Source organism: Python bivittatus, unplaced genomic scaffold, assembly GCF_059951505.1.
Source record: "Python bivittatus isolate LINGU-HERP-01145 unplaced genomic scaffold, Pbiv_v1 ctg000510_np1212, whole genome shotgun sequence".
NCBI lineage: Eukaryota > Metazoa > Chordata > Lepidosauria > Squamata > Pythonidae > Python > Python bivittatus.
Genome location: NW_028277081.1, coordinates 2,502,821 through 2,529,521, shown reverse-complemented (window position 1 = coordinate 2,529,521; position 26,701 = coordinate 2,502,821). Strand labels below are relative to the sequence as shown.

General features: G+C 57.4%; 3 protein-coding genes across 3 annotated transcripts; 1 reads left to right on the top strand and 2 right to left on the bottom strand.

Annotated features, from left to right (window-relative positions):
* The first annotated feature begins 14 nt into the window (after positions 1–14).
* DNAJC16 (DnaJ heat shock protein family (Hsp40) member C16) lies at positions 15–12,460 on the top strand. The gene is made up of 15 exons (XM_088147652.1): positions 15–103; positions 1,863–2,064; positions 2,493–2,559; positions 3,177–3,522; positions 3,855–4,039; positions 4,478–4,582; positions 5,067–5,225; positions 6,134–6,264; positions 6,697–6,880; positions 7,364–7,546; positions 8,117–8,193; positions 8,810–8,890; positions 9,018–9,113; positions 9,383–9,550; positions 9,697–12,460. The coding sequence occupies exons 2-15, from the start codon at positions 1,898–1,900 to the stop codon at positions 10,076–10,078; spliced, it is 2,331 nt and encodes a 776-aa protein (XP_088003778.1). The 5' UTR covers positions 15–103; positions 1,863–1,897; the 3' UTR covers positions 10,079–12,460.
* On the bottom strand, positions 12,456–17,651 carry AGMAT (agmatinase (putative)). Its single transcript, XM_025163338.2, has 7 exons — positions 17,187–17,651; positions 15,914–16,116; positions 15,702–15,750; positions 14,941–15,136; positions 14,177–14,356; positions 13,695–13,779; positions 12,456–13,216 (listed from the first exon to the last, which is right to left on the bottom strand). The coding sequence occupies exons 1-7, from the start codon at positions 17,552–17,554 to the stop codon at positions 13,122–13,124; spliced, it is 1,176 nt and encodes a 391-aa protein (XP_025019106.2). The 5' UTR covers positions 17,555–17,651; the 3' UTR covers positions 12,456–13,121.
* A 451-nt stretch (positions 17,652–18,102) lies between these two features.
* PINK1 (PTEN induced kinase 1) lies at positions 18,103–26,582 on the bottom strand. The gene is made up of 8 exons (XM_088147653.1): positions 26,207–26,582; positions 24,859–25,119; positions 23,988–24,091; positions 23,010–23,192; positions 21,645–21,808; positions 21,149–21,276; positions 20,544–20,780; positions 18,103–20,207 (listed from the first exon to the last, which is right to left on the bottom strand). Exons 1-8 carry the CDS (start codon positions 26,528–26,530, stop codon positions 19,929–19,931), a joined length of 1,680 nt encoding a protein of 559 aa, XP_088003779.1. The 5' UTR covers positions 26,531–26,582; the 3' UTR covers positions 18,103–19,928.
* Positions 26,583–26,701: the final 119 nt, after the last annotated feature.

Here is a 26,701-nt window from a genome sequence, read left to right as displayed (position 1 = left end):
GGCGGGGCTTGCCCGCGCCGGAAGTGAGCGTCGGCTGCGCCGTCTCTATGGTGACGGGGCCGCCGAGCCGGAAGTGGGGACCGGGAAGACAGGAGGAGCCCTGGTGGGTATTGCGGGCGCCCTTCCCCCTCCCTTTCCCCGGGGGGCGCCTCAAGTCGTCACGTGGCCGGGGGAGGGGGACGCTCTACCCCCTCGCCGATCTTCCTCATTGGTCCGGGAGAGGGGCGGGAGGGCCGCGCTGGGCCCGGGAGGCGGCGGCGGGGGGTTCCGGGCCCCACTCCCCTCTCCTCCGCGGGATCCCGGTGGACGGCGGCTCTTATCGGCCCCGCCCAGCGCGCCTGGAGGGCACCGGGTCGGGGAAGGAGCTGCCAGGAAGAGACCCGCTGGGAGGGGGCCCGGGGTGGGGCGCGGGGGGCAGGCTCTGCGCGTGCGGGCGAACGGCCCCAGGGCCCCCGGCGGGCGGAGAGAGGCCGGGCCCCGGGCTGGGGAGCCTCGGCCCTGGCGAGGCCAGGAAGCAGCCCGCGGCCCCCCGCAGGCGCTGCCCGGAGCCCTCGACGGCCCCGGGAGAGCCTCCGGCCCACGGAGGCGTCCCCGGGGCGGGCGGAGGGCGCGGCGCCCACGCCCCGACACCCGGCCCCGGGGCATGGGTCGGCGGGCGGGGTCCCCCGCTCCCGCTCCCGCTCCCGGCCGGGGGAAGCGGCCCGGGAGCCCTGCGGGCGGGAAGGCGGGGGGACCCGGGGCGCAGCCCGCCCGGCTGGTCCAGCGCTGCCGCTTCGGGGCGGGGGCCCCGCCGATGCCCCGCGGCCGGCTGCTGCCCGGCGGCAGGGTGCCGGGTCGCGTCGGCCCGGAATCGCCCACGTCGCGCTGCTCCCCCGATCTCGCGGCGGCGGCGGCGGCGGCGGCGGCGGCCGTTGTGGGCTGTGAACGCCGGCGTGGCTTTGGGTTAGCCGCGGGAATTGGAAGGCGGGGAAACCGGCTGTACTTTTCAGCCGCGGGAACGCCAGGCAGGCAGGCAGGCAGGCAGGCGGGGCGGGCGCTGGGCTCTCGGGCGCCTGCTTGGCGCCCGGAACCAGCATCCGGGTAAATCCTGGCGCGTTGCCACCGACGCCCCCGAATAGCGGCGAACCGGCGAGAGGGTTTCCCTCCCCCTCCCCCCCGCCGAAGCCTTGCTTTCTGGGCCACTCCAGCTTTCCCAACAGCACCGGCCTGGGTTGGTCTGAGCGCTGGGTGAGGCCGGCGAGTTGCGGTCCCAGCGTGTTCGTGGGCGCCTTGCCCCCTCCCGAACACCGCGTGTCTCTAGAGACCGTCGCCCCGCGGGGGTCTAGCTTCAGTCCCGTTCCCCGCCCCCACTCCCACCTGGGATCGAGGCCACCGGGAGCCAAGCTCAGTCTCCGGTACTGCTCTCTTTAGCTGTCGCGGCCCCCTCCCCCCATTTCTGACCCACAGGCAGCCAACTCTAGAAATATGCCCCTTCCCCCTGCAGGCTTCTGCCTGAGAAAACAACGCTGTTTCAGTGCAGCTTTTGGGAAGCAAGAGGAAAAATAAGTAAATGAATAAAGGAGGCAGTGAAGGGCCTGTCATTTCAACCCCTCTGAAAAGAAGCAGACTGGCTGCGGTCTCTCTGGGCTGCATGGCAGGAGGACTAAAGGGGCTTTGGGGGAAATAAGGCGGTTTGCCTTCCTGTTCCCTGAAAGGTTGTGGAAGAGTGGGAGGGAGGGAGGGAGGGAGGGCGCCGGCCCCTGACTGGGGGAAAGAGGAAGACGTGGATCTGGGAGGGCAAAGGGGCAGCATGTCCGTGCCCACCCGGGGGTCTTCCTCCGTATCCTGGGCCCTCACGACCCTCCCTGTCTTCTTGCGCCCAGGAAGGCTCCTGGGCCGATTCCCTGCAGGAAAGGAGATGGAGATGAAGCGGCTCAGCCTCTCCCTGGTGGCGGTCCTCTTCCTCATCCTGGCCCTGCAGATCTTGTCGGCCGTCGATTTCGACCCCTACCGGATCCTGGGCGTCAGCAGGACGGCGAGCCAGGCGGACATTAAAAAAGCCTACAAGAAACTCGCCCGGGAGTGGTGAGTGCCTCAGCAATAATCCGCCTCTGATGAGAATTGAAGTGATTGATTCTTATCCAGACTACTCAGCTGATGAACGGAGTTTTTCATGATTCTGCTCTGACCGACGGTTAGTCATGTGAAAACAGGCGAACGGAGGTGAATTAAAAGCACAGTGAGATGTGTAAGCGGTTACGCTCATTAAATGCTGGCGGGTGGCTGTTTCAGCTTTATTCGTCCATTCATATTTGACGCATTTTTATACTGCTGGTCGTGTCTTCCTCTTGAAGGGGCGTACAGACTGAGTTAAAAACAAAGTTGTTTAACTATGGTAATGTGGCAGTAAATTAAAGGCGGCCAAAGTAAAAACACGCTGTCCCCCTACTGCACTGCCGCTGTGAGGCTCTTGTGCTTAGGCCGCTGCTGACCTGCTTTTCTCCACCTTCCAGGCATCCGGACAAGAATAAAGATCCGGGAGCGGAAGATAAGTTTATACAAATCAGCAAAGCCTACGAGGTACCGAGACCACGTTCGGAGTTTGCGTATCGGGGTTTGCAAAAGCACATAAGGCGGGCAACTGCAGCCGTCCGCTTTCCTTAGCTACGTGGCGGCTCCTTGGATTTATCATCTGTGCCTGTCGATTTCTCAGTGGATGACTCCCACTCCCTTGGAAGCGGGGTGTGGCTTTCGCCTACCTGCTGAGCTTGTTTACCACAAGCGGGGTGATTTTTGTGGGGGGAGTGTGTATGTGTCACAAAATACAGAAAGGGAAAGGTTAACACCTTCCTGATCATTGGGGATAGCCTTCTCTCCTGCAGAAATATTTATTTATTTATTTCATTTTATATTTATTTGTCCCCGCCCATCTCACTGTGGGATGACTCTCATATCTGATGTCTCTGACTCAAACGTCCCCTTTGATAGCAGTTTAGGTTGGGAAAAATAGATGCCGTATCCATTGCCCAAAAGGAAAAGCGGCAGTCCCCTCGCCCTGAATGGGCTCCGGCCGGGTGGACCCAGAACTCGGCACCCTCCACCTGGCTGGGGAAGCCTCGGAGGCTGCCGAGGTCAAGGAACGCCAGTTGGGAGGGAAAGAGGGGCCCGGGCTGGAGACCCTTGCTCTTTCTGCCCAGATCCTGTCCAACGAGGAGAAGCGATGGAACTTTGACCGCTACGGCGACGTGGGCGAGAACCAGGGCTTCCCTCACCAGCAGCAGCAGCAGCAGCAGCACCGCCAGTTCCACCCCTTCCACGAAAGCTTTTATTTCGACGAATCCTTCTTCCATTTCCCCTTCAACTCGGACCGCCGTGACTCCATCGACGAGAAATACCTGCTGCACTTTTCGCATTACGTCAACGAGATTGTGCCGGACAGCTTCAGGAAGCCTTACCTGATCAAGATCACCTCGGACTGGTGCTTCAGCTGCATCCACATCGAGCCGGTGTGGAAGGAGGTGGTGCAGGAGCTCGAAGGGATGGGTGAGAGAAGGCAGAGGGCTGGGCTCGTTCAGTGGGCTTTTGGGAGGGCCTGGCAGCAGGTGCTGGGTCTTCTGCCTCCGCCTTGGCTGCTGGAGACCGGTTGGGGTTAAAGCTGCTCCCTGGGAGAACAGCCATTTTGACATGCTGATGCGGTTGATGTGGGCGCTCTCATTACATAGTGGTGGTGGATGACGGCCCACTTAGGGTTACCCTCGAGGCCTGTCCAGAGCCGTGACCGGATCCCGTTCTGGGGCGGAGAGGCCTGAAGCTCTCCCGGCGCTCTGCGGGTTAGCTGGCTTCCATTTTGAGAGGTCCATCGTTCCCTCCTCCAGGCGTGGGGATCGGCGTCATCCACGCAGGCTACGAGAGGCGCCTGGCCCAGCACCTGGGCGCGCACAGCACCCCGTCCATCCTTGGGCTGATCAACGGGAAGGTCACCTTCTTCCACAATGCGGTGGTCCGAGAGAACCTCCGGCACTTTGTGGAGAACCTTCTCCCAGGGGGTCTGGTGGAGAAGGTACGGAGCGGCTTCCTGGGACGTTCTCCTCTCTGAACCTCCGGTTGACTGAGATGCCCCTTCCCCACACCCCAGGGAAAGACCTGTGGGTGGCGTTTATTCTTTGTCCTCTGCTGTTTTTCTCTTTTATTGGGTGGGTGGGAGGGAGGGAGGCAAGCAAGTGGCCGAGGGGGTGGGGCACGCAGCACCCAGCTTCAGCGCCCCCCCCCCCCCCCGTCCCCATCAGAATTGCAAAGTTGCTCTCCGCTTGGAGTATTAGTTACTCCTAAGTTTTGTGTTTCCTTTTCTTCTGCGGGTTCCTTTTTAAACTGCCGGCACCACCCTGCAAGGAACACCTTTGAAAAATCAAGGCTGAGGTGGCACTCTTAATGGGGAGTCTGCCCCCTTTCCTCTCGGCTGGCAGGCGCTGTCTGACGCCCTTCCCTCTTCCCATGGTAGATCACAGACAAAAACTACGTCCGGTTCCTGTCGAACTGGAAGAAAGAGAATAAGCCTCACGTCCTTCTCTTTGACCACCTGCCCCTCGTCCCGTTACTGTACAAGGTAAAGCTCCCGCCCGGTCTTGGCTGCCCCCCCGAGGCTAAAGCCCCCCTTTTGTGCCTTGGGACCCTTTTCTCAGGCCCCTGGTCCTTGGAGGAAGCCACTTTTGGGGATAGAAGGGGAGCCCAGGCTTTGCAATCCGCAGCAGAGGCCCCCCAGTCACCAGGACGTCTCTCCTCGCCGGCATTGGAGGTGTGAGGCTGTGGATGCACCAAGAGGGGGGTGTTCAGAAGTCGGGGGGGGAATTCAGAGGAAGCATGGGGGCGGAGACCGGGAGCGGTGTTTTATGGTAAAGGACAAAGGCGTGGAAATTAAAGAGAGACCTGGACTTCAGGCGTGCAGCCCCCACCCATTGCCTGCTATCCCGGCACCCTGAGCAGCTGATACATCCCTCCTCCTCCTTTGTTGGTGGGGGGAGTCAGGAGGGGCCCCTTGGGATGCACTGAACAGGGGTCTGCCATGGGGCCTGACTCCCCTCCCCTTCCAGCTCACCGCATTTGCGTACAGAGATTACTTGTCCTTTGGATACGTGTATGTTGGGCTCCGGGGCACCGAAGAACTTTCTAGCCAATACAATATTAACGTCTACACGCCCACCATGATGGTCTTCAAGGAACATATCGAGAAGCCAGCTGACGTCATCCAGGTACGGTCCCACGGGGCTGCCTGCAGGAACCCTGAGCGTAATCCAGGCGAACCCGTTTTGGATTTTTGGAGGTGGGTGGGGCAGGTATTTCCTTCCCCAGCTCTTGAGGGCTTCAGGGGGCCTTGAAGGAGATAGCATGACCTTACTTTTGCTCCCTTTTTAAATTAGTGCATCGTTCCCCCCTCCCCGCAAATAACCTGGAACGCAGTGCTTCTGGACATTGACAATTGCTGCCAAATTGCTGCCCTGTTTTGGGGGGAGTTGGGGTAGCCGTGCAGGGTGGGGGATGAGTTATTTCAAAAATATGAAAGTCGGGACATTTTGGAAACTAGGAGCCTCCCTTCATGGGTTTGGGGAGGGGGCATAGTGTGCCAAACAGGGAAGGCAAGGTCTGCGCAAGATGAGACCATGCACGGTGGTTCAAGAGACTCGATTGAAAAAGCGACCAAAAAAAAGATCTGTTTTAACATGCACAGTTTTCATGTTTCCATTCTCAAAATGTTGGGGTGCTGTGTCAGCAGCCGGGATTTGTGGTCGGTTCCAAGGGCCACATGCCGATTTCTACCTTAAAATCAAAAATGAAGGGGTCACATCACAGCTCCCTGTTTCACACCAGTACAAGTGTGTGGTGCCTTCATGTGATTTGCGAGCCATTGTTTAAGGCTTAGTGTGATCATGTGTGGGCCTAACCGTTGCAGGCTGTTCGATGAACCACGGTTAAAACAGCAGGATTTAGGGATCTGCCCAGCGAGTTTAAAGCTGTGGCTTCATCAGCTAAGGCTATTCTGCAGTTCCTTCTCCACCTCCAAAAGGTGCATAATCTGAGAAGTTTTGATTCTAGGAAAACGCACGGAGAAGGCACCACAGCGACTTTTCCACCAACATCTTTTTTCTCCTCTTTCTTCCAGGCCCGCAACATGAAAAAGCAGCTGATCGACGACTTCCTGTCCCAGAACAAGTTCCTCATGGCCTCTCGGCTCACCAGTCAGAAACTCTTCCAAGAGCTGTGTCCTGCGAAGAAGACTCACCGTCAGCACAAGTGAGTGGGCGATGGGGGTGGACCCCCCTCCGTCCAGGGGCCAGCCAAGGTCCGTCTCCTCCAAGCTGGGCGCCTTGCAGACGGGTGGACTCAAACTCCCAGAATTCTCAGCAGCGGCCAAGTGGGCTGGGGAATTCTGGAAGGCAGTTGACCCATCTGGAGGATGTCCAGCTTGGAGGTGGCTGGTCCCAGGCTGGTCCTGTCCGCCCTGGCTGAGCTGGACGGGAATTGGAATCCAGGACCACAGGCTCTTCAGTGAACCTTTCTGTTGTTGGCAAAGCAGAGCCCAAATTCCTGTGGCGTGGCCGGATGGCGCGTTGCTTCCACAGGTCCCTTCAGAAGGAGCCTGGGCCTCAGAGGGATTATTCCCAAGGCGCTAGTCCTCGGCGTTCCTGTGTGATAGCACCCCCTCTTTTTCTTCTGTTGGTGCAGGTACTGTGTGGTCTTGATCACTGCCGAGGGGGAGAAGTACGCGGAGGGCTACAAAGCCTTCCTGGCCTTTGCCGTGGCCAACACCAAGGAGACCCTGAGGTTTGCTCACATCTACGGCGACTACCAGCAGGAGTTCGCCCGCACGCTGCTGCGGGGCAACATCTGGTTTCAGGCAAAGTCAGCTGTGAGTGTTTTGCATGTCTCGTTCGGGTCTGGGCACCCCCCCATTCCCCAGCAGTGTGGCCGTGGCTGGGAATTCTGGGAATGGTGGCGACTTCAGTCTGCGTTCTCTGGGTGGCAGCAGACTCTCCGGGGAATCTGAAACCGAGCCTGGACCTGGAGGGGCACCAGTTGCATGGAGATGGTGAGAGGGGGGTGCCTTGGGTCGGGGGGGCTTGGATCGCTGGGGGCGCGGCAGTGGCTCACCCTGTTCTCAGCCCTGAAGGGTCCCTTCCTCCCCAAAGGAGGTCTGTGAGGAGCTCCAGACTTTCCTCCCCACCTTAATAGGCCCCAATCGTTGGACAACCCCCTCTGTATGCCACGCTTGAGATGATGGGAGGGGCAGTCCAACCTTCTGGAGGCCACCCAGGAGGGGAAGCGTGCTGAAGGGGACAACGATCTCCAGACTCTTGATCCCTCCCCGCCACTACGGCCTCTCCCCACCCAGGTGGTCATCCTCGAGAGACGCAACAACGCTGGGCGGGTCGTGTACAAGGCCCTGGAAGATCCCTGGAGGGGCACTGAGGAGGACAGCTTCACCCTCCTGGACTTCCTGGATCAGCTGAGGATGGACGCAGCCTTTCTCTCCTCGGACGCCGTCCTGCCGGACCTGGCTGATGAGCTGGCTCCTGTAAGTCTGCTGGCCTTTCCCAAGGGGATGGGGGTAAAGGGGGGCTCTTGCAGAGGCTGAGCACTCTGTGGGCTGATGTCGAAGCAGAGTAGAAATTGAACCCAGGCAGATCTCACCCTTGCACTCGGCCTCTCAAGGTTTCAAGGGAGAACCCCGAAAATCGAGTGAAAATTTGGTTTTCTTGCCCTTTGAATTCTCACAAGAGTTCTGCTTTTTTTTTTTTCAAAGACTGGCTTTGATTTCATCTGGGGGTTACTCCTGTGCTCCTGGAAGGAACCCACTTGGTCTTTCCCTGGGGGAGACCCCCTGGGTAGACTCCATTACTTGTTTTCAGTGCAGTAAAGCTGCAGTTCTTCCCTGGAAACTGGGACCAAGAGGGGACACGCCACGTGGGAGCCGAGGGGATCCAAGACCTGGGTCAGATCTCAGATTCCCCCCTGCCCCGAGGCTGCTCAGCCACTCTGTCAAAAGCAACCGTTCAGTCCTCGCCCCTCCCCATATTTCAGCGCTTTTGTTAACCTCCTCTTCGTTATCTCCCTTCTCTCTCCAACCTTGACGCGACGACCGCAGGTTTTCTTTCTCCGATGGGTCTATTCCGCCGCGGACTATGCCGCGGACTGCTGGGACAGCCTCTTTCGCAGCAACTGGTGCGTATTCCGAAGGGGTCTCTTGCTTTGGGCCCCCAAACTCCAAGGGACCCCGGATAATTAAACGCCTCGCATCAGGTCCACTGAAGCTCCTGAGCCGGGGGCCTCCAAAGCCCATAATTCTCAGCCCCCACAACCATCAGGCTTGTGAAGATTGGAGTAGAAAGACCCTGTCATTCTTTTTCCCCCCAGCTGCTTGCAAGCTCCCATATCGTTACACGCTCGTCGTTACTCCCGTGTTGCCCTGTCCTCGCGCTCAGAGGAAGCAAGCAAGAAGGCTGGCCCAGGAGGGCAGGGCCCCTCTGCTCTTGCTGATCTGGGGGAGGAACTGAGCTCCTAGCAGTAGACTGGGCTCCCCCTCCCCATTTCTGTTCTTTATTATTGTGCCCCCCCCTGCACAATAGTCACAGGCCTCTGGGCAATCTAGAGAGGCCACATCCAGCTTTGGATTTCCTACCCTCAAAAGGATGATGGTGACCCCGCTGCCCCCCGTCTGACCCTTAGCGCCGGCTCTGCTTTCTCCCCCCCCCCCCGCACGCGGCACAGCCCTTGGAGGCGAGGGGGAAGTGTGGGGCAGAGGCGGCTCTTCTCCGTTGGCAGCTTCTCTCTCTTCCAGGCGGGAAATGATGCCTTTGCTTTCCCTGATCTTTTCGGCACTGTTCATCCTGTTCGGGACAGTGATAGTGCAAGCTTTCAGGTCAGCCTCCGCCGGTCGATTGCTCGTGTCCTATTTTCAGAAGGGGCAAGAGGCATTTGCTGGGCGGGGAGCAGATGAGGCAGGATCCCAGAACTTTTGAGACCAGCCCCCGGCTTCTCTTTTCCAGCGATTCGAGCGACGAAAGAGATTTGCCTCCCGCCAAGAAGGATGACCCTCCCCCCAAGAGCGAGAAGAACGACATGAACTTCACCAAAGAAGACAGGTTCTTCCTCCTGTGTTTGTGGGGAGCCAGATGCCGTGTTGGCATGAATAATGCGGCCAGTGATCAGGCTTGCCTTTTGAGCAGCGGCATCACGCTGCTGGCTCATGCTGGGCTTGTGACCCGCCGAAACGCCTCGGTCCTTTCCAGCATACCCTGGGCCTTCCCCCGTTTTCTTCCTCTCTAAAACCCCGGGTTTCCCTTGACCTCTGTGGAGATGCTGCTTCCCCTTCGTTTTGCCCTGTGAAATGACCGCCCTGCGCTTCCTGCAGGATTCCCAAAAAGTACTCCGTGAAAGTGACGGAGCTCACAGACATCACCTACACGAGCAACCTGGTGCGCCTGCGGCCTGGCCACATGAACGTGGTCCTCATCCTCTCCAACTCCAGCAAAACTCCTCTGCTGCAGAAGTTCGCTCAGGAGGTCTTCACCTTTACGGGGTATGTCCGTCTCCTTGGGCACCAGGGAGGGGGCCCTGGGGGCCTTCTGAGGGCTGCCTTATACTGACCTCCAAGGGGGCGGGATACGGCCGGTGCTGCCCGTCGCAGGGACTCCTCTCGAGAGTCTCCTCTTCGCCTCTCCCCAGGAGCAGCTGCCTCCATTTCTCCTTCCTGAGCCTGGACAAGCACCGGGAGTGGCTGGAGGACGTGCTGGAGTTTGCGCAGGACGCAGCCCCGATCCCCAACCAGTACGACCAGCACTTCCTGGAGCGTGACTACACCGGCTACGTCCTGGCCCTCAACGGCCACAAGCGGTACTTCTGCCTCTTCGTGCCCCACCCGTCGGAGGAGGGCGATAGCCGCCCGGGCCCCTGCGAGGAGGCCGACCCGGGGGACGTGTGGGGCAGGCCCTCGTCCGCTTGCCGATCCGTGAAAAGCAAGCTGCACCGGCTGTCCTTGTGGATGGAGCGGCTGCTGGAAGGGTCGCTGCAGAGATTTTATATCCCCTCCTGGCCGGCGCTAGACTGAACCCAAATAAAAATTGTCCGAGAAGGGTTGGGAAGTGACTGGATTACTGCAGCCGTGGAACGAGGACACCGTGGAGCAGCTTGTGTGTGGAAGGTTTCCACGGTGTCGGATAGACCGTAGCTTTTAGACGACTTCTCCTAGGCCCGGTGAGTTAGAAGCCGCGTCTTTGCCCTAGGAGCCGCCGGAGAAAGGCGCTGAGAGACCCTCGGGTACCAAATAGTCCGGACGTCGGGGAGAGCGGACAGGGCACGGTTTCTCCTCCTCCTCCTCCTCCTCCTCCTCCTCCTCCTCCTCCTCCTCCTCCTCCTCCTCCTCCTCCCCCTGCCCCCTTCTCCTTCCCCAGCCTTCGAAATGTCGAGAGATGCTGCTGCTGCTGCTGCTGCTGCCATCAGAACTCTTTGCCTATGGATTTTTACAGCCGCTGTTCCTTCAGAGATGGGTTTTGATGTTCCCCAGACCGTCCACGGGCGGCTCAGCTCGTTCAGGCCCCCCTGCATGCGACGGGGCCTGTCTCCTGAGCCAGTCCTGGCTGGCCGTGTCTTCCCCGGTGGCAAGGGACTCAGGGCGTGTGGGAGGGAATCTCCTCGGCTACTGACCGGTTAACGGGACAGGCAGTCCAGCGGGGGGGGATGGGGGTGCTTGGCACCCCTGCAGGCCCCCCAGGCCTGTGAAGCTGCCCGCTAAGAGTGATCCTGGCTGGGCCCTAGGACAGATCCACGAGCCATGTCTTTCCGATGCCTCCCCGCGTCTTCTCTGTGGCTTTCTGTTTAAAGACGGCTAGTCTAGCGCCATAACCGAGCTACCGCATCCCTAGATCGCAAGTGCAAAACCACCAGGCGCCCAAAAGCAGACCCTCTCGTTGCTCCTCTCGTGAGCGGTGCCCCCTCCGCCCTCCACGGGAAGAGGCCATCTGGGGGCGGCCATGAAAGTTCCTCGGCGTCCAGGATCTTGAATCTCCTTCAGGCCGAACAAGGACGGAACTGCTCAGCTGTCTGTTGAAATGGATGCTAGATCCCCCCCGCCCCCTGAGCCGTCATAGCTGCAACTGGCCTCGTTTCAGTTTGCTTGTTTACAATATTATGAAGCTGCCTCTTTACCTCTTTTTGTCCTCTTTCAGGATGGCGCAACATCTGTTGGGTTTTTTTGGGGGGGGGTTGTCTTTTGAGTTGTCTAAATAGATTGCAAAGATCAGACTGTGGGGCAGGGGGGAGAACAAAACGTAGCAGCTTCTCCTCCCCTCCAACAGCCTGGCAGATTGTAGGTAGCTCTAAAGCAGCCCTTTCTTGAGGTGCTAGTTTTCTCCCCACAAGGAGGCTCCTTAGTCCTGTCCAGAAATGGGCCCTACCACAAGCCGGTCCGGAATTCTGCCGCCTGAGCCTTTGCGAGTGGCGCTTCGCAGTGGGGGCGCTGAGGAGAGGGAGGGGGCGAGCTTTACTTCTGGGCTACGTTGCAGGCCTTTCCCGGCCTCCCTGGTTCAGTGTTCCCCCCACTGCCGACGTGGCACGTGCTGCCTTGCGCTGTCCCGGATGCGACTCGCTGGAGAAGCGCATCCGCACGCACAAAGCCCCCCCCCCCCCGATAATGCTCCAAACTCATCAAGTTCCCGGGCTGTTCCAGGAGGGCGGGGGTCACTGCCGCCAAACCCTCCTGCTCGTTTGCCTCAGCAGCAGCCCCCAATTTTCCCGACAGTGGATGGGAAACGGTCCCCTTTCGCAGAAAGCCTCGGAGCAGGGGCCTTTAGCAGAGCCAAGGGCGGGTGCTGTGCACAGGGCGGCTGCTTCCCGGGTGCTGCAAATCACGCTTTGTCAAGCTGACTGCCCCCCCACCCCCACGCTCGGGGCGGGTTGCTGACCTGGGCACTTGATCTGCTTTTGACTGGCGTCTGTTCGCTCTGGCTGCCAGAGAGGCCGGTGCCCAAGCCGAGGCGGCCCCCTCGCCAAGCGAGGACTGCGCGCTGAAAATAGAAACGCTGACCCTGCCCTGTGGCCGAAAGGAGCCCTGCCTGTTCCTCGTTGCGCAACCAGGCGCCTGAGACAAGCTGCCTTCAGCTGCCCCCCATGCCCACAACCCCCTTTCCGACTTGGCAGCTGCAGTTCCCCCACGACCAGCACCCCGTTGTCTCCTGTCTGCTGTAGAAAAACGTGTGTCTGAAACGGATAGGCCTCATAACCCAGGCAGCGAACTCGCTTGGAAGGAAAGCAATGTATTTTGCACTTTTGATACTGGGGTGGGAGTGGGATGTCAGGGAATAAATAATTTATTGGGCAAATTGTCTTTTTTTTTTCTGTTATCTTTTCTTTCTTTCTGGGTATTTGTGAGCAAGCACTACACTGATTTGGGGTTTGCTTTGCTTTAAGACTCTTAACCAGTTTGAAGCTGAAATAAACTATTTTAATGTCTGACCACAAGATGGTGCAACCTTAACTTTAATTAGCTGACAGGGACAGTCTTCCCCTTGGCCATACGGTGGTGAGACTGAAGGCAAAGGCACCCGTGATCGTCCGGCTTCTCCAGGGTTGCTGCGTCCCCACCAAATATCCTCTGCGCTGGGTGGAACTCCCTTGGGGACCCCTGTTCTAAAGACGCACTGGGGACCTTGGCTGAGATGGAGGGCTGGGCTGATTCCTGGTGGAGGAGGGGAGGTTGCACGGCACACCAGCTCTGTTGGCTCCTGTGGGTTCAGAGGGAGTCTTAAGGGCAGCTGGCTCTGGGTTCCAGTCATCCTCAATAAATCCCATCCTGTGCTGCTCCTGTGCAAGCACTTGAGGAAAAAATGGGACTCGGATGGTGTTACTGATGTATCTTCCGTCTCTCCCCCTTCCTGAAAGGAGGACTCCACCCGGATCAGCCCCAGGCAGTACTTCCTTCAGTGCTGTCAGGTTTTTGCTGCAGCAATAAGGACTAGTCACTTCATGTTCTAAAAATGGAAGACAGTCAGGGTCTGATATGCCCCTGCGGTTTTCCAAGGGTGTCTCGTACTGATATTGCAAGGATAGATACCACGGGGAGGGAGAGGGGACCCTTTTATTCTCAGAGCATGAAATCAGACTTTTGGGGGACGGGATTGCATCGTCTTCACCCGGGGGAGGGCGCACAGCATTTCAAAGAGCAGGTTTGCGCCCAAAAGAGCTGTGTTACCTGTAAGCAAAGAGCAGAACATGTTTCCTCAGGAGCAATTCAGGACATCTGCTTTTTGCAAATGCATGCGTGATTACGGTTCTAGTTTTTCGAGCACAGGGGAAGGGGGCCCTTGGAGAAGGCTGCTTGCTGAGCGATGCCCAGCTCTGAAGCAACAGGAAAACCGCTGAAGCCTCCATCTCAGTTTATACCGACCTCCCGCTTTGGGTTTTGGTGGGAAGGAAAGAACAAGGACGTGGAACCCCAAACGTCCTCTGGACCGCCCCAGCCTTCCGATCTGTGAAATAGGGCAGCAGCAGGGCAGTTGGGTGGCCGCCCCAAGCTCAGGAATGCCCAGTTCTGCCCACCTGAAGGGTGCCAGAGCTTGAAAGAGGCTGGCAATGCCGCGACCGGGTGCGACTGCCGTCTGTCCAATGGCAGCCAAAACCCTTGGTGCATAATCTGACCTTTGGGGAAGGGGCACCTGCCCCCCGCTTACCAGAAGGATCGTACACAGGAGCAACTTCCACAAGATCCCCCCCCACGATGCGTAATCCTTGGCAGCCTCGGATGATCTCCAGGGCCTGTGGGGAAGCAAGAAGGAGCAAGCGGGTGGGCAGAGAGGATCCCAGGACACCCCCCCAAGCGGGACAGGGCCTCTGAGGGCCCTTGGGGCATGAATCTAAATTAAAGCAGCCCCCCCACCCCCAAAGATCTGGGCAGCTTCTGCTGAGACGTGTTCCCCTTTCCAGCTGCAGTCGTGTCGGGAATGGTCCCCCAGAACCCCCCTTCGATCTCGCCATGTAGGACCCTCATCACTCTCCCCTGAGCCCTCCTGAGCTCACAGGGTGGAAGTGCATTTTCTGTGATTTGCAGACTAATTGAGTAACACTAGCTGCGTTCACACATCAAACCACAGCTGGTTCATGAGCCACCACGGTTGGGCGCGCCCAGCAGAGCTGAGCTGTTACACCGGCTTACCTGCGCCGGGGTGAGACCTGCAATCTCGGGGGTCCCTGTGCCGGGAGCGTAGGCCGGGTCCAGCCCGTCAATGTCGAAGCTGATGTAAAGCGGCCTGTCCCCCACCTGCTGCCTCACGTCTGCCATCAAGGGGACCAGCGACTTCATCCAGCAGTCCTCCGCCAGCACGACCCGGAAACCCTGTTGAAAGGCGGGGGGGAGGGTCCTCTGAGAAGGGGCTTCTATTATCCAAAAGGGAACGGGGTGTCGTCTAAAAAAAGGAGGGCTCCTCCCAGCCACGCAAAGCTTTGTGCTACCGAAGAGCAAGTCCCGATTAATTTAAAGAGCGCATTTACACGAGGAATGCCCGCTTGCATCCTTCCTGCAGATCAGTTGGGGCTGAGGAAGGGGCCGGGCATTGCACAAGCACTCCCTGTTCAAAGCTGATTGTGAGTCTCTCCCAGAAACCTCCCTGTGCAATTCATTCATCCGTTTGGGGGAGACGTTAGCAGACAGACAGACAGACAGACAGTGGAACGGGCCTTTGTGCTGGAAGGGCACTGAATCCAACCCTGCCAAGCTCCACCCCTGATTTTGCAATTAAGTGGGTGTTGGCTTGGGGGCTTCAAGGACCCTTCCCCGCATGACTCCTTTCATCGCCCCCCTCCTCAGCAGTTTCAACCCATCTCAGGTTCCCCTTTTCGCTTCTGGGTCTGCTGGAAAGAAGGTCCCCTCCTCTTCACTGGGGAGACCAGAGAGGCTCCAGAGGGGGTCCCGGGGCTCACCTGATCCCAGCAAAACCTGTACGGATCTGGAGAGTAGGAGGAGCCCCGGATCCCAATCTGAACGACCCGCTCGCAGTCCAGCAGCCCCTCTTCCACGCAGCGCCGGAAGGGCGTGCCGTGGTAGATCCGTTCCCCCAGCGCTCGGTCGCCAGTGTCAGTGTGAGCATCCACGTGGACCAGTCCCACCGGGCCGTACCTGCAGGGAGGAGAGCAAGGCTGGGAGGCTCCATCGGAGCCGGGGGAAGCTGTGTTTGCGGAAGCGGGAAGGCTGGCGGCTTCACACAACGTGCTTCCGCGTGGTCCCTGGATTGGCCATTTCTTGGATTCCCCAAAGCTCTGAATTGTCCGTTTGCTGAACGGGCTGCGCGCACAGCACACTCCGCCACAAAAGATAAACGTAAGCAGAAAGAGCCGAGACTGAAATGAATTAAGCTTAGCGCGTAGTGTGAACGCAGCTGCTCAGGGTCAGTGCGTCCAATTCACTGTGGGTTATTTAATGGAAGTTTTCTAGGTTTGCGTAACTTCAACGTAAGCCAACCATACGCTTGGCCTGGGTTGCGCAGTGTGCTGGCCTGAAATGGGAAGCTTGGGGGTCAACGTGTTTGTCTGAATCCAGCCTCCCCCTCCGAGGTCTGCACAGTGATCTCCCTTATTTCCCCCTTTGAGTGGGATTCTGGCTGTTTCCCAACCGACAATAAGACCAACAAGGAGAACCCTTGAAAGACCCAAAGCGCTGACTTCTCCACCCTTTATCCACTCACTTTTCTGCAATTGCCTGCAGGATGGGGTACGTAATCGTGTGGTCTCCGCCTGCAAAACGCAAAAGCAGAGCACGTGGCTGGCGGCTCCTGAGCTTTCCTTGGGAGAAATCAGCGGAACTGCCCGCCACGTGACGTGATGGAGGGGGCGACAGGCCGCCCTTGCGTGGCGTGGACCCAGCCCTTCGCCCTCCTTCCACAGCTGCGTGGCTTACCCAGCGTGAGGGGAACGCAGCCGCCCGCCACAATCTTCCGAAAGACCTCCCGGACCCGCCTGCAGCTGTCCTTCAGGTCGTACAGGTTGACGGGGACGTCCCCGATGTCAGCGACCAGGAGCGAGTGGTAGGGGTCTGCCCCGGTGCTTGGGTTGAAGCAGCGCACCATCGTCGACTCGGCCCGGAGGTGGCGAGGGCCAAACCTGGAGGAGAAGCAGCCGACGGATCGGCCACCTTCTCGGCCTCAAAGAGAATGCGATCCTGCGCGCGCCTTGCCACAACGTGGCCTGCCTGGCTGGGCTTGAGCGCACCGTGTGAATCAAGACACTGCGTTGAAAGCCCCGGTGCGTGGCTTAGCCCTCTGCGGGGCGGGACCAGGCCCGGCCAACCCGCTCTTTCAGGGACGTCCGGCGGGTGGCGAACTAAGGAGCCAGAGGCCGCAGGGCCATTGCGTTTGGCGAAAAGGCCCTCAACCTTTCCAGCCTCAAGGCCCGGGAGCCCTCCACAGAAAGCGTCGCAGCACCCCCGCCTTCATTTCTTATAGTGCAATAATTGCACGCCCACATACGCTCCCAGGGTGCCCCCATTTGACAGAAATCCACCCCCTCCCCGATATACGGGTGGTGCCAACTCTGCTGGCGTTCCAAAAACCATTTGGTTCCAGCCGTCTAGAAGGGGGCTGAACATTTAGATGTCTTGCAGATTAAAACGAAACAGCCTCGATGTTATGTTTAAACCACCCGCTGCCAGAGAGCGGCCCAGGGTCTCTTCGCTGCAAGAGCGTAGTTGGCCCAGATGCTCCACGTTGCTCCTGGGCTGCAAAGGGGGCCTAGCTGGTAGCCCTCGGACATACGGGTTGGACGGTGGCCCAGCTAGAGTCAGCTGAGGCAGGGTGGGGCCACCCTGGCTTCCCCCCAAACGGAGCGCTCTTTGCCAAGTCACCCGGGCAGAAGCATTCCTCAAGTCCTGGGCCCAGATCACCCACCCCCAACGGGGCACCTTCCAAGACTGCTGGACTGTGGTGCCCACTCTCAGCAGAGACGACGGGGGGTGGGGGGCAGATTGAAGAAGCTGAGCTTGGATCACAGGAATGGGTAACGCTGTGCCAAAGGACCAGTATGGAGACAGTAAATGAGCGTAATTTGATGCAGTTCTTTCTTTTCCCGCCCAGGTGGCAGATTGCAAGCCCGTTCCACAAAGTTCTGCCCCCCCCACCAGATCCTGGGCTGCTGGACAGGCCTTCATCACCCCATCTCCAGAAGGGTCACCTTACCTGGCCCCAGGGCGGTTGGAGGTGCCAGTGTCAAGAGGGACCCCCACAAACGCCACGTCCAGCCCTTCGGCCGACTCCCGCATGGGCAGCCTGAACATGGAGCACACCCCCACGGGCCTGGCCGTGTCCTCGGCACTGGGGGGCACATTGAAAGCAGAGCCGGATGCCTGGCGAGGGCAGGGCAGCCTCCTGGCCAGGGAGCCATGCAGGAAAGAGCCCCCAGGAGCCCTGGAGCCGGTGCCCCGGGGGGCCAGGCAGGCCTCACTGCAGCAGGAGCGCAGAGCCGGTGCCATTCGCAGGGAGGCCCGGACCCCGAGGAGCGAGGCCCGAAACAGGACATTGCCCCCCAAGGCAGAGAGGCCCTCCATGCCACCACCGCAGCAGCAGAGCAGGCGGCTTCCCAGCTGCTGCCAGGGAGAAATGCCTCCCCGGTCCCTCCCTCTGCCCAGCAGCCAAAGAGCAGAGGAGGGAGCACGGAAACCCCACGCCCTCCTTCCAGGCGACGGGTCAGGGAAAAGTAAACCGGCCCAGGCCTGGCACGCTGGACGGCTGAGAATTTAGCACAAGCCCTCGGGCCAGAGCAAGGCCGGCTTCCTTTTCCTCCAGCATTCTGACCCTTAAACTCTGGCGACCAGAAATTAAAAAGCCACCTAAGAAATTCGTATGATTTACTGCAGGATGATGCATTGCAGGAAACGCGCGACGGCCCGCTGCCTCCTTTGAAAGGGCGACCGCAAGCGGTTCTGGCCACTGGTTCCTCGCCTGCAGAAAACCAGGAGCTCGTGGTTTTCTGCATTCAGGGAGAGGCATCTCTTTCCCACGAAGTGGTCCTGGAGCTCCTGAGCGGTCGCGGGGGCTGATTCACAACCCAGAGAGAAACCACACGGCACGTACTCAGCAAATTCAATTCGATTTTAATTCGCTTCAAAGAGATTCCCACTAGTCTGCCTTGAGAGGAAGGTGCTGGCCCCAGAGACGCTCAGGCGCCCGCCCAACTTCCCCAGGCTCTGCCCCGAGGCCAGGGCGGGTGCCCCCTTCGCGGAAGAGATCCTCCTGGAGACAAGGGCTGCTTCGGCGCTTCTCTCCCTCATAGGGAGAGAAGAGCCCCCCCAACTCACAGGAGAAGCTACTGATTAACAGGCAGCTGAGCGAGGTGAAGGTTATCCGCACTTTAAAAGAAAACAAAGACGCCATTCAGAGCTGGCCGACTCGCACAGCTTAGGCCCGATGGTTCACATGCCAGGCTGAGCCTCCGTAACATGCCTTTTTCCCTTTTCGGCGGAAGGCGCTGAACTCCCTCCCCAGCTACTGGAAATCTTAGACGGTCTGTTTTGCTTCCAACCTGAGGAGCCCCGCCAGCCAACTTGAAAACATTCAGGCCTAGAAACTTGATCTGCTATTTTTTTTCCTTTCGCATTCATCCCCAAGCACGCTACCGAAAAAGAAAAAGAGGTCCAATTTCCTGTGGATTTCCAGCAAAAAAACCAGAAAGCCACGGAAAAGCCTCCCCCTCCCTGTCAAAAACCGCACACGCAACTCTGCACACCCCAGCCCACCCTACTTACACAGCCCAACACGCTGCACATCCTCCTGCACTCTGAAAAAAAAACCTAACGTGCTAAGAAGGGTGCCCTGGACGCAGCAAAGATACGAGACGCCTCTCTGATTCTGGATTTCTGAAGGGGAGCCAGGATTTTCTGCCCTGCCTGCCCCTTAGTTGTCTAAGGCGTGTGCCTGCCCCTCCCACAATCCCGCAAGCCACTCACGAGAAAGTCAGTGGCCCCCTTCTCCTTGGGGGGGCCATCCACCCCACACCTTCCCAAAGGCCCCACCTTCCGCAGCACAGGGAGCCCTTCCCAGAGGTTTGGCTGCTTCTCCTTCAAGCAGACGGATGCAAAAAACGCCATTCCGGCAGGGGAGGCTGGAGCCCCTCCATGGGCAGACGGGCCTCTTCTTGGGAACGCCGGCCAGGCACTCTTCCCAGCGAAGGGCCCCCCATTAACCGCACAGTCAGAATGCGTGGGAAAAGAAAACCTTGCCAGCAAGAAAGGCCCTCGATGGAGGCTGTTTGTTTGCTTTTTGGTGGGTTGCAGCCAGACATTTAGTGGCAAGATCTTGGAAGCCCAGAAGGGTTTGAACATTTCCGTATTTCCACAGGGGGCAAGCGTGTCCTCTTAGAAAGTCTGACCAAAAGAGAATCGCGACAAAGCAGGCAATGACCTTTATCCCACCTGGCTTAAACTTTAGAATTAGACACAACAAAGGCAAATGGCCGCCTACCACCCAGGTCTGGGTTCTGGGTCACTGAATGAAGTCAGGTTATAAGCATCTTGCTTTGATACTTCCCGTCTCTGTTAAATAAAGGCATTTTAGACCTTAAATCATATGCAACTCAAAACCCTAGTGGTTGAATTCCACCCATTTCTGGTTGTGCACTCCAAGCCAAGCCCGAAACAAGGAGCCTAGATTAGGACCCAGATTTTTGTGAGACTGCAGCCCCGGGTCTCGCCGCCCTGGCAACCCTCGTCCTCGCGGCTCCCTCTTCGAAAGGAAGGCCGCTCTCCAGGGGAAAAGCCACATCGCCTCCCTCCCGGCTTGACGAACCTGAGACTCGGGGAGAAAACGCCGATTTCCACGGCTTGAGCCTGAGCTGAACACCCTTCGCACTACAACACCCAGCAGGGAAGCTGCTCTCTCCCACGGGGCCCGAGACCACAGGAGGCCTCAATCAGCTGAGCACTTTTAGTGACGGGCAGGGCTAAGCTGCCCTCCTCCAGGAGCGGAGCAGAGCAGGGCCGCCGCCTCACGGAGGTCGTCGTATTCCAGGTTGGCCAAGAAGCCCCTCCTCAAGCGAGACTCAACCCCACGGTCGCTTCCGAGGCGGTCGGTCAGTAAAGCCGCAGCTGATTGTCGGAGCAGCCAGGCCACCAGCTGGCGGAGACAGAGGTCTGGCCGGCCGAGACCCGGTTCGGCCCAGAGGCTCAGGTGGAGGACGTTGGCTGCCACGCGGGCAGAGGGCCTCTGGAAAAGCAGCAGCAGCGGAGAGGTCACCCACAGGCCGAGTTGGCTTTACTAACCGGTGGAAGGGCCCTCCCAAATCCCTGGGCGCACCGGAGCGCATGGCCCAGCCCTAGAGAAGCCAGCTGGGTCACTGGAGCCTCTGCTTCTCCCCAGCACCCCAGCTAAGCGGGTGGCTGTGGCAGAAATCCCTCTGGGAAGGAGCTGTCGGGAAGTGAGTCCCACAGTGAAAAGGAACCCGCGACAGGATGCTTTTAAAAAGGGGATTCAGGTTTCTCGCTCCCGAGGCTGACTCTGGCTTTTGGGCTGACACCACCCTGACAGGAGCGCCGTTCTCACCTTGGCTGGGCTCCGCCTCAGGAGCATGGCGACCAGGGTCTTCACCTCTGGGGCCACCGGGGAGGGCAAGGGGGGCAGCTCCTCCTCTCGGTAGCTCCGGCTGTCCAGGGCAGCTCCCCCTTGGCCGTAGAAGGGGTTCCTGGCCCCGAGGATCTCGTACGCAAGGGCCCCCACGGCCCACACGTCCGCCTTGGTGTAGTCGATCACCACGCCTGGGCCGGGGACGGCAGTGGCCACCTGGGAAGGGCAGGGGAAAGGGCTTTAAGAAAGGCCCCTGGGAGGAAGTGAAGGGAAAGGATCCTAAGCGGGAAACGCTTCACGACAGGATCACAGACGCATTCGCTTTAGCTTTGTTTTGTCCCCCTTTTCATTTTTTAAAGTATTTCAACTAAGCAGCAGCAACAGAAACAAGGAGATCAGAGTAGGGGGACATCTCGTTTGATCCAGCCAAGATCAAAGTCTGAGGATTCACGCAACCGTCTTGTCTGCTGCCTTCCCTATTTTTTATAGTGCCTTTACTTCAACAGAAAAAAGCAAGGAAGAGTTATTGATGGGCTTCTCCTGGTGGACCCAGAACCAGGGCTTCCCGCTCCCAAGACAGTTACCTCAGGCGCCATCAGGCAGGTATTGCCACCGCGATCCACGTACCAGCTGGGAAAAGGCAGCTTCAAGCCCAGCTTTTCGTCGGCCAAGCAGCAGCCAAAATCAGTGATGACCAGCCCTGGGCACCCTGCTGCAAGAGACAAGGAGGGACCCGGTGGAGTCAAAGCAGCCATGCCAGGGGGTGGTCCTTCCTGGGACCGTGCTCATGTCTCCTCGCCTGGAAAGGCTTCCGCACCACCACCACCACCACCCCCGGGAAGGCAAAAGATGGCATTCACTCTCAGGCCTGAAAACCCTGAAGCTCTGTCCCAGGACAAAGGGAGGGACTAGAGAGAAGACCACAGCAGAGTAAATACCCACAGCTGCCTTTCTCCCCAAAAACGTGCCCTGGGATAGACCACGACAGTCGTGTTTTACCTTTCTTACTGTAAGTCGGAAATGGAAGCCACCTAGAGTCCCAATAAATGGAAATGGCAAATAATGAAAAATCCAACATACCAGAGTCAAATTCCACCAGAATGTTGTCTGACTTCAGATCCCTGTGAGCAACTCCTTGTCGGATGAGGTGGTCCACGCCTTCCAGCAACTGCAGGATCATCACAGCCCCCAGACGGGGGGTCGGGCGTCCCTCGGAAAGGTACTGACGCAGGGTGCACGGGTAACTGAGCAGAACGAGCCAGACAAAGGACACCGTCAGCTGTAACGCTCCTGCTGCGAAATCAAGCCCCGAATCTAACTCAGAGTAGACATGCTGGGCCAATCTCACTCCGGTACCCCAAGATCCGAGGCGTCGGAGAGGAGCGCTTTTGCATTAAAAGCCCACGGCCAGGTGACACATAGCACTGTTCTGCCCTTCCACTTCTGACTTCCCCAGGAGGACAAAACCACTTTGTGCATTTCTCCAAATGGGCTCAGCCCAGGGATTTCGAATGGGGTGGGTGGGAGTGCAGTTAAGCCTAGCCCTTCCCGAGTATCAGCCAGTCCACAGCTCCTTGCAGTTCTCCACCTCTGGCTGACCCCACACGTGGGGCCCGGGGGTTGCTCAGCTGTGCTACACACGCCTGTTCAGAAATCAGACAATTAGGGGCTGCTAATGATAATTATGGGGGGAGGGAACGGCTGAGAAAAGGCGCCACGGGCCAGGGTCTGTCCAGGGTGCCGAACGGAGCCTTCACGCTCACCGCTTGCTGAATCCTTCAGGGATACAGCTCCCCTCCCGCAAGCTGTGGAACTGATCCTTGAGGACAACATTCCTCGTTTATCTCTTGTAGAACTATTATTCTTCTTCTGATTTGCGCCCTGTGTTTCTTTCTACCCAGAGAGGCAAGTACTATCAAAACCTCAACTTGCATATTCAGCGTGATTCTCTCTTTGATCGGCTCTGTGCTCCAATCTTGCTTCTAAAAGCCCCGTTCTGGCAATGCCTGGAAGGAAGAGGAATCCACGAAGCCTCGACCTTCCCCGCAAATGTCTCACCCTGATTCTCTGCTGTAGTGAATCAGCCATTTCTGAGAGACGAGGAACGTGCCTAACCTGCTCCAACCCTGTTTTCTGATCAGCTGGCAGGAAGGAGAAGCCTGAAGGTACCTCCCTTCTATGTCTGTGCAGAATTAACTCCACCCCCCCAATCAAGTATACCCATAGGATTTGGCATAGTTACTTTCCAGTCACAGTGGACAGATATGTCTGCAGCATCAGAGATCACATAATCACGAGTCAAGGAAGGGTGGACGGCCTCTTAGAGCCACTCTGAGCCAACACAGAGCTCTTGGAGGCAGAAGGCAAGCTTTTGTCCAAAAAACCATGAGGACTAGAAACCTGGAATGCATGCAGGTTATGACCCAGCTGCTTTCTTTGCCTTACTTCTTCATCACCAGGAAGAGGGTGCGGCTGTGCCCAATTCCAGAGGGATTCAAGGTGGAAGGCAGGACATCGGGATAGTCCACCGTGGCGCCCGGAAGCAGCGGGACGTGAGATGTGAAAGCTCGAATCACCTGGATGATGTTGGGGTGAGGTTTCAGCCACTTCTTCCCAAAGACGTGTTTCCTGTTTCAAGACAATTATCATGATCCAGAAATTCTGAGCTGAGCTCCTCAGGAATATCCCTAAATCTTACAGCCTGAGTCACAATTTTGCCCTCAGCCCCAGGTGATGGAACACAGGGTCCAGTAATCCACAAAAAAAACAACAACTGGAAATCTGCCGTACGGGAAATGTCGGGTCAGTATTCACGTCTGGAAACAACAAAAACCAGTCGCTAACCAGAACTGTTCTATCACTGCGTGGCTGACTTATAAACGCAGCCTAGGCAGGCCTGTCATCCAAATGGCTGAGAGTTTAGCCTGGAGAAACTGGGAAGCATCAATGGAAGAAGGGCACAGCTCTGGCCTAGAGGCTTTCCTCAAACTGAGGACAAAATGGGTGACTTAATTCCCTGCTGAGTATTCGAAACTAATTTCTACACCAATGTAAAGTTTGGAACAACATGCCAATGTTCACATGACTCTTAAAAATCTATCCATGCTTTTCAGCAAGGATGGAATGGAGACCTAAAATATCCTACTAAGATCAAAAGATTAGAGAAAAAATTTAGAGGGCGAAAAAGAAGATAAACAGGGAAAAAAAGCAACTTTCTGCTTTGGATCTGAGGTCAAATATTCAAGGAGAAATACAAGAATCTCTGGTTCCACAAGGGGTATTTTTATGGGATTTTCACTGTTTCAGGAGATAAATAACTGCTCACTTTCTCTGATTTTGCTGGCATCCTAGATCAGGTTGCAAAATTTAACTCTTTCCTTTCTTCTTTTCTGTTCCAAGTCCGCCAGAACTGGTAAATCATACCTGGGCCTAACAACTGCTCCAAATTCTCCAGAAAGGGCACGGCCGCTGGCTGGAACAAGTTCTTGAGACATGGTGGTGAGGATTCCTTCACTGGAAGAGCCAGCCTGGAAAAGCCAGTATCAAACAAAGGGACTGACTGTGTATCATAAAATACAGCTATCATCATTTTTATTTCTATTTTTCTCCAGCACCTATCTTATTCCTTGTTTCATTCCACCAATGACTTCTAATTTATTTAATAGATAAAAGGGTAAGTGCAAATTGCAGGGACTGAAAGGTACACTTGGTTCCCAGAAAGCGATTAAACATTTAAGAAGCGTCCTAAAGCAGGATCAGGCCAACATTCTGTTTCTAGAAATTGGTCACATAAGAAGCCGCGTTGGTCCTTTTAGGGAAATATATGCCTTGGTTGGGGCCTAGACAGCCACCCGCCTGGCTTGCTTTAATTTGGTTTCGTAAACTCAGCAGGGATTTCCTGCTCTAGGATTCCCCGTGACAATTTTCTCTGAATCATAATTTTGCCCAGAAGAACTGTTAAGTTCAGTAACTACCTACCGTATTTTTCACTTAAGCCCTTTTTAAAAAGTGGAATTATTCAGAACAGATTTCCTAATTCCATCCTTGGTTTTTGTTTTTAGATTTCCCAGTATGGCTTCACCGCTACCCATTAGGGCTTCAAACGTGATCCTAGAGAGGCTTTACAGCGTGCAATGTGTCTGCCACTCTTTAAGAAGCCACAGGTTTGCATTCTCACCTTTGCTTAGTCATTCCTGAGACACCAACCAGCCTTAATACATGCGTGCATGCACGTCTACTTTGAAACAAACATTTGCTCTAACAACCACAAAAGCCAACCAGACTGGCTTCTTACCGAAATATTCCACATCATTTTGATAGCCAACGGAAATCCTTCCTTCCAGCCCTCGGCCTCTGCTACACCCTGGACGCCCGAAGCACCATCATGCTCATCTCCGTCTCCCGCGGGGGTGGCAGGGGCAGCGGCTTCATACACGGCACCGCTGCAGCCTTTGCCAATCGACTGGCCGATGAAATACTCTTCCAGTTTGAAGCCTCGCTGGGCTAATAACCCCAGGGTGTCTTTCTGAGGCTTGTTCCTCTGGATAAATATTGTCTGGACCGGGAAAGAAGAGAAGTACCTTGTACGTGCAGTAACACCAAAAGGAGAACTTGCTTCAATTACTTCTGGCCACAAGGGAGAAGCAGCTACCCTCTGGCTTCCTTCTCCACCCGCTGCCATCAAGCCCTGCAGCAGAACCCCAGCTCCCCAACTTTTTGGAGCTACCCTCTCTGGTTGCCTGGTCTTTTAGTTACCTCCATAATCCTCTATATAAACCACCTGGCCTTTTCCTGCCCTGGATCTACTTTTGAGTTAATCAGGGGAGAGCAGCAATTGATTAGGGTTAGGGCTAAGCAGGAGGGAAAAATGTGTTTTTCAGATGAAATCAACCATTGATTATATAGAAGCAGGAGAAAAAAGGTTTTTTTTCTTTGCAGGTGAGATCAGCAATTCATTTTATAGAAGCAGGTGGAAAAGAGGCTTTTCAGGTGAGAGCAGTAATTGATCTATAGAAGCAGGAGGGGGGTTTCATGTGAAATCAGCAACTGATTCTATAGGGGAAAAAAAATCCCCCCTCCTCCTGCTTTTGGAGAATCAGTGGCTGATCTCCCCTGAAAAACCCACTTTCCCCTCCTGCTTCTATAGAGAAAAAGGTGCTTTTCCAGTGAGAGCAGCTGTTGATTCTATAGAAAAACGCTTCCCCCCCCCCACACACTCCTGCTGGAGAATCAGCTTCTATAGAACAGTGTTTCTCAGCCTTGGCCGCTTTAAGATGTGTGGACTTCAACTCCCAGAATTCCCCAGCCAGCCTCCTGGCTGGGGAATTCTGGGAGTTGAAGTCCACACATCTTAAAGCAGCCAAGGCTGAGAAACACTGTTCTATAGAGAAAAATGGATTTTTCAGGTGAGAGCGGCCATTGATTCTCCAGGCATGAGGGGAAAGGGGGCTTCTCGGCCTGTTGGCCCCACGGGGGGCGAGCTGGACCCTCTTCCCCCCCACATGGTGCAGGGGCAGGACTGGGGCTCCGCCCCTGGGCTGCCCCCCCGGCAAAAACGAGGCTCGCCCCGCCCTCCCCGGAAGCTGGGCCGCATGCGCTCCCGTTGCCCGGCAACCCCGTCGCCCGGGCAACGCGGCCCGCACCTGGATGTCACGGCAGGCTGCGGCCGCGCGCCTCTCCTCGGCCGCGGCCGCCGGCTCCAGCAGCGCCAGCCCCAGCCCCAAGGCCAGCCCCAGGCGCCGCGGGGCCGGCGGGGCGTGTCGAAGAGGGCCGCCGCGGAGGCCCAGCCGGGCCGCGGCCAGGCGCAGGAGCCCCCGGGGCTGCGCGGACAGGCCGGCAGGGAAGCCGCCGCGGGAGAAGGAGGAGGAGGAGGAAGGGGCGGCGGAGAGGGGAGGCCCCCCGAGCCAGCCCCGCAGCAGCCCCCGGCCCAACCGCGCCCCGAGGCCCAGCGCCCGCCGGAGCGCCATCGCCGCCGCCGAGGGTAGACAGCGCCGCCGCGCGCATGCGCAGTGGCGGAACCAAGGATGGGGCGCGGATCGAGGAAACGCTCCTATTTGTTTCTCTCACGGAAGACGTTCGTGGAATGGGCGTGGCACGGCAGGCGGACTTCAACTCCCAGAACTCCGCAGGCAAGCGCG

Coding starts and splice junctions, on each gene's coding strand:
- DNAJC16 (XM_088147652.1), top strand. CDS start 1,898: ATGGAGATGAAGCGGCTCAGCCTCTCCCTGGTGGCGGTCCTCTTCCTC. Junction 4,040..4,477: donor CAGGGGGTCTGGTGGAGAAG/GTACGGAGCGGC, acceptor TTCCCATGGTAG/ATCACAGACAAAAACTACGT. Junction 9,114..9,382: donor AACTTCACCAAAGAAGACAG/GTTCTTCCTCCT, acceptor CGCTTCCTGCAG/GATTCCCAAAAAGTACTCCG.
- AGMAT (XM_025163338.2), bottom strand. CDS start 17,554: ATGGAGGGCCTCTCTGCCTTGGGGGGCAATGTCCTGTTTCGGGCCTCG. Junction 15,751..15,913: donor CTGCGTTCCCCTCACGCTGG/GTAAGCCACGCA, acceptor TGCGTTTTGCAG/GCGGAGACCACACGATTACG. Junction 13,217..13,694: donor TCCTGTGTACGATCCTTCTG/GTAAGCGGGGGG, acceptor CTTTGCTTACAG/GTAACACAGCTCTTTTGGGC.
- PINK1 (XM_088147653.1), bottom strand. CDS start 26,530: ATGGCGCTCCGGCGGGCGCTGGGCCTCGGGGCGCGGTTGGGCCGGGGG. Junction 24,092..24,858: donor AAATGATGTGGAATATTTCG/GTAAGAAGCCAG, acceptor TGGCTTTTCCAG/GCTGGCTCTTCCAGTGAAGG. Junction 20,208..20,543: donor TGAGGCGGAGCCCAGCCAAG/GTGAGAACGGCG, acceptor CTGCTTTTCCAG/AGGCCCTCTGCCCGCGTGGC.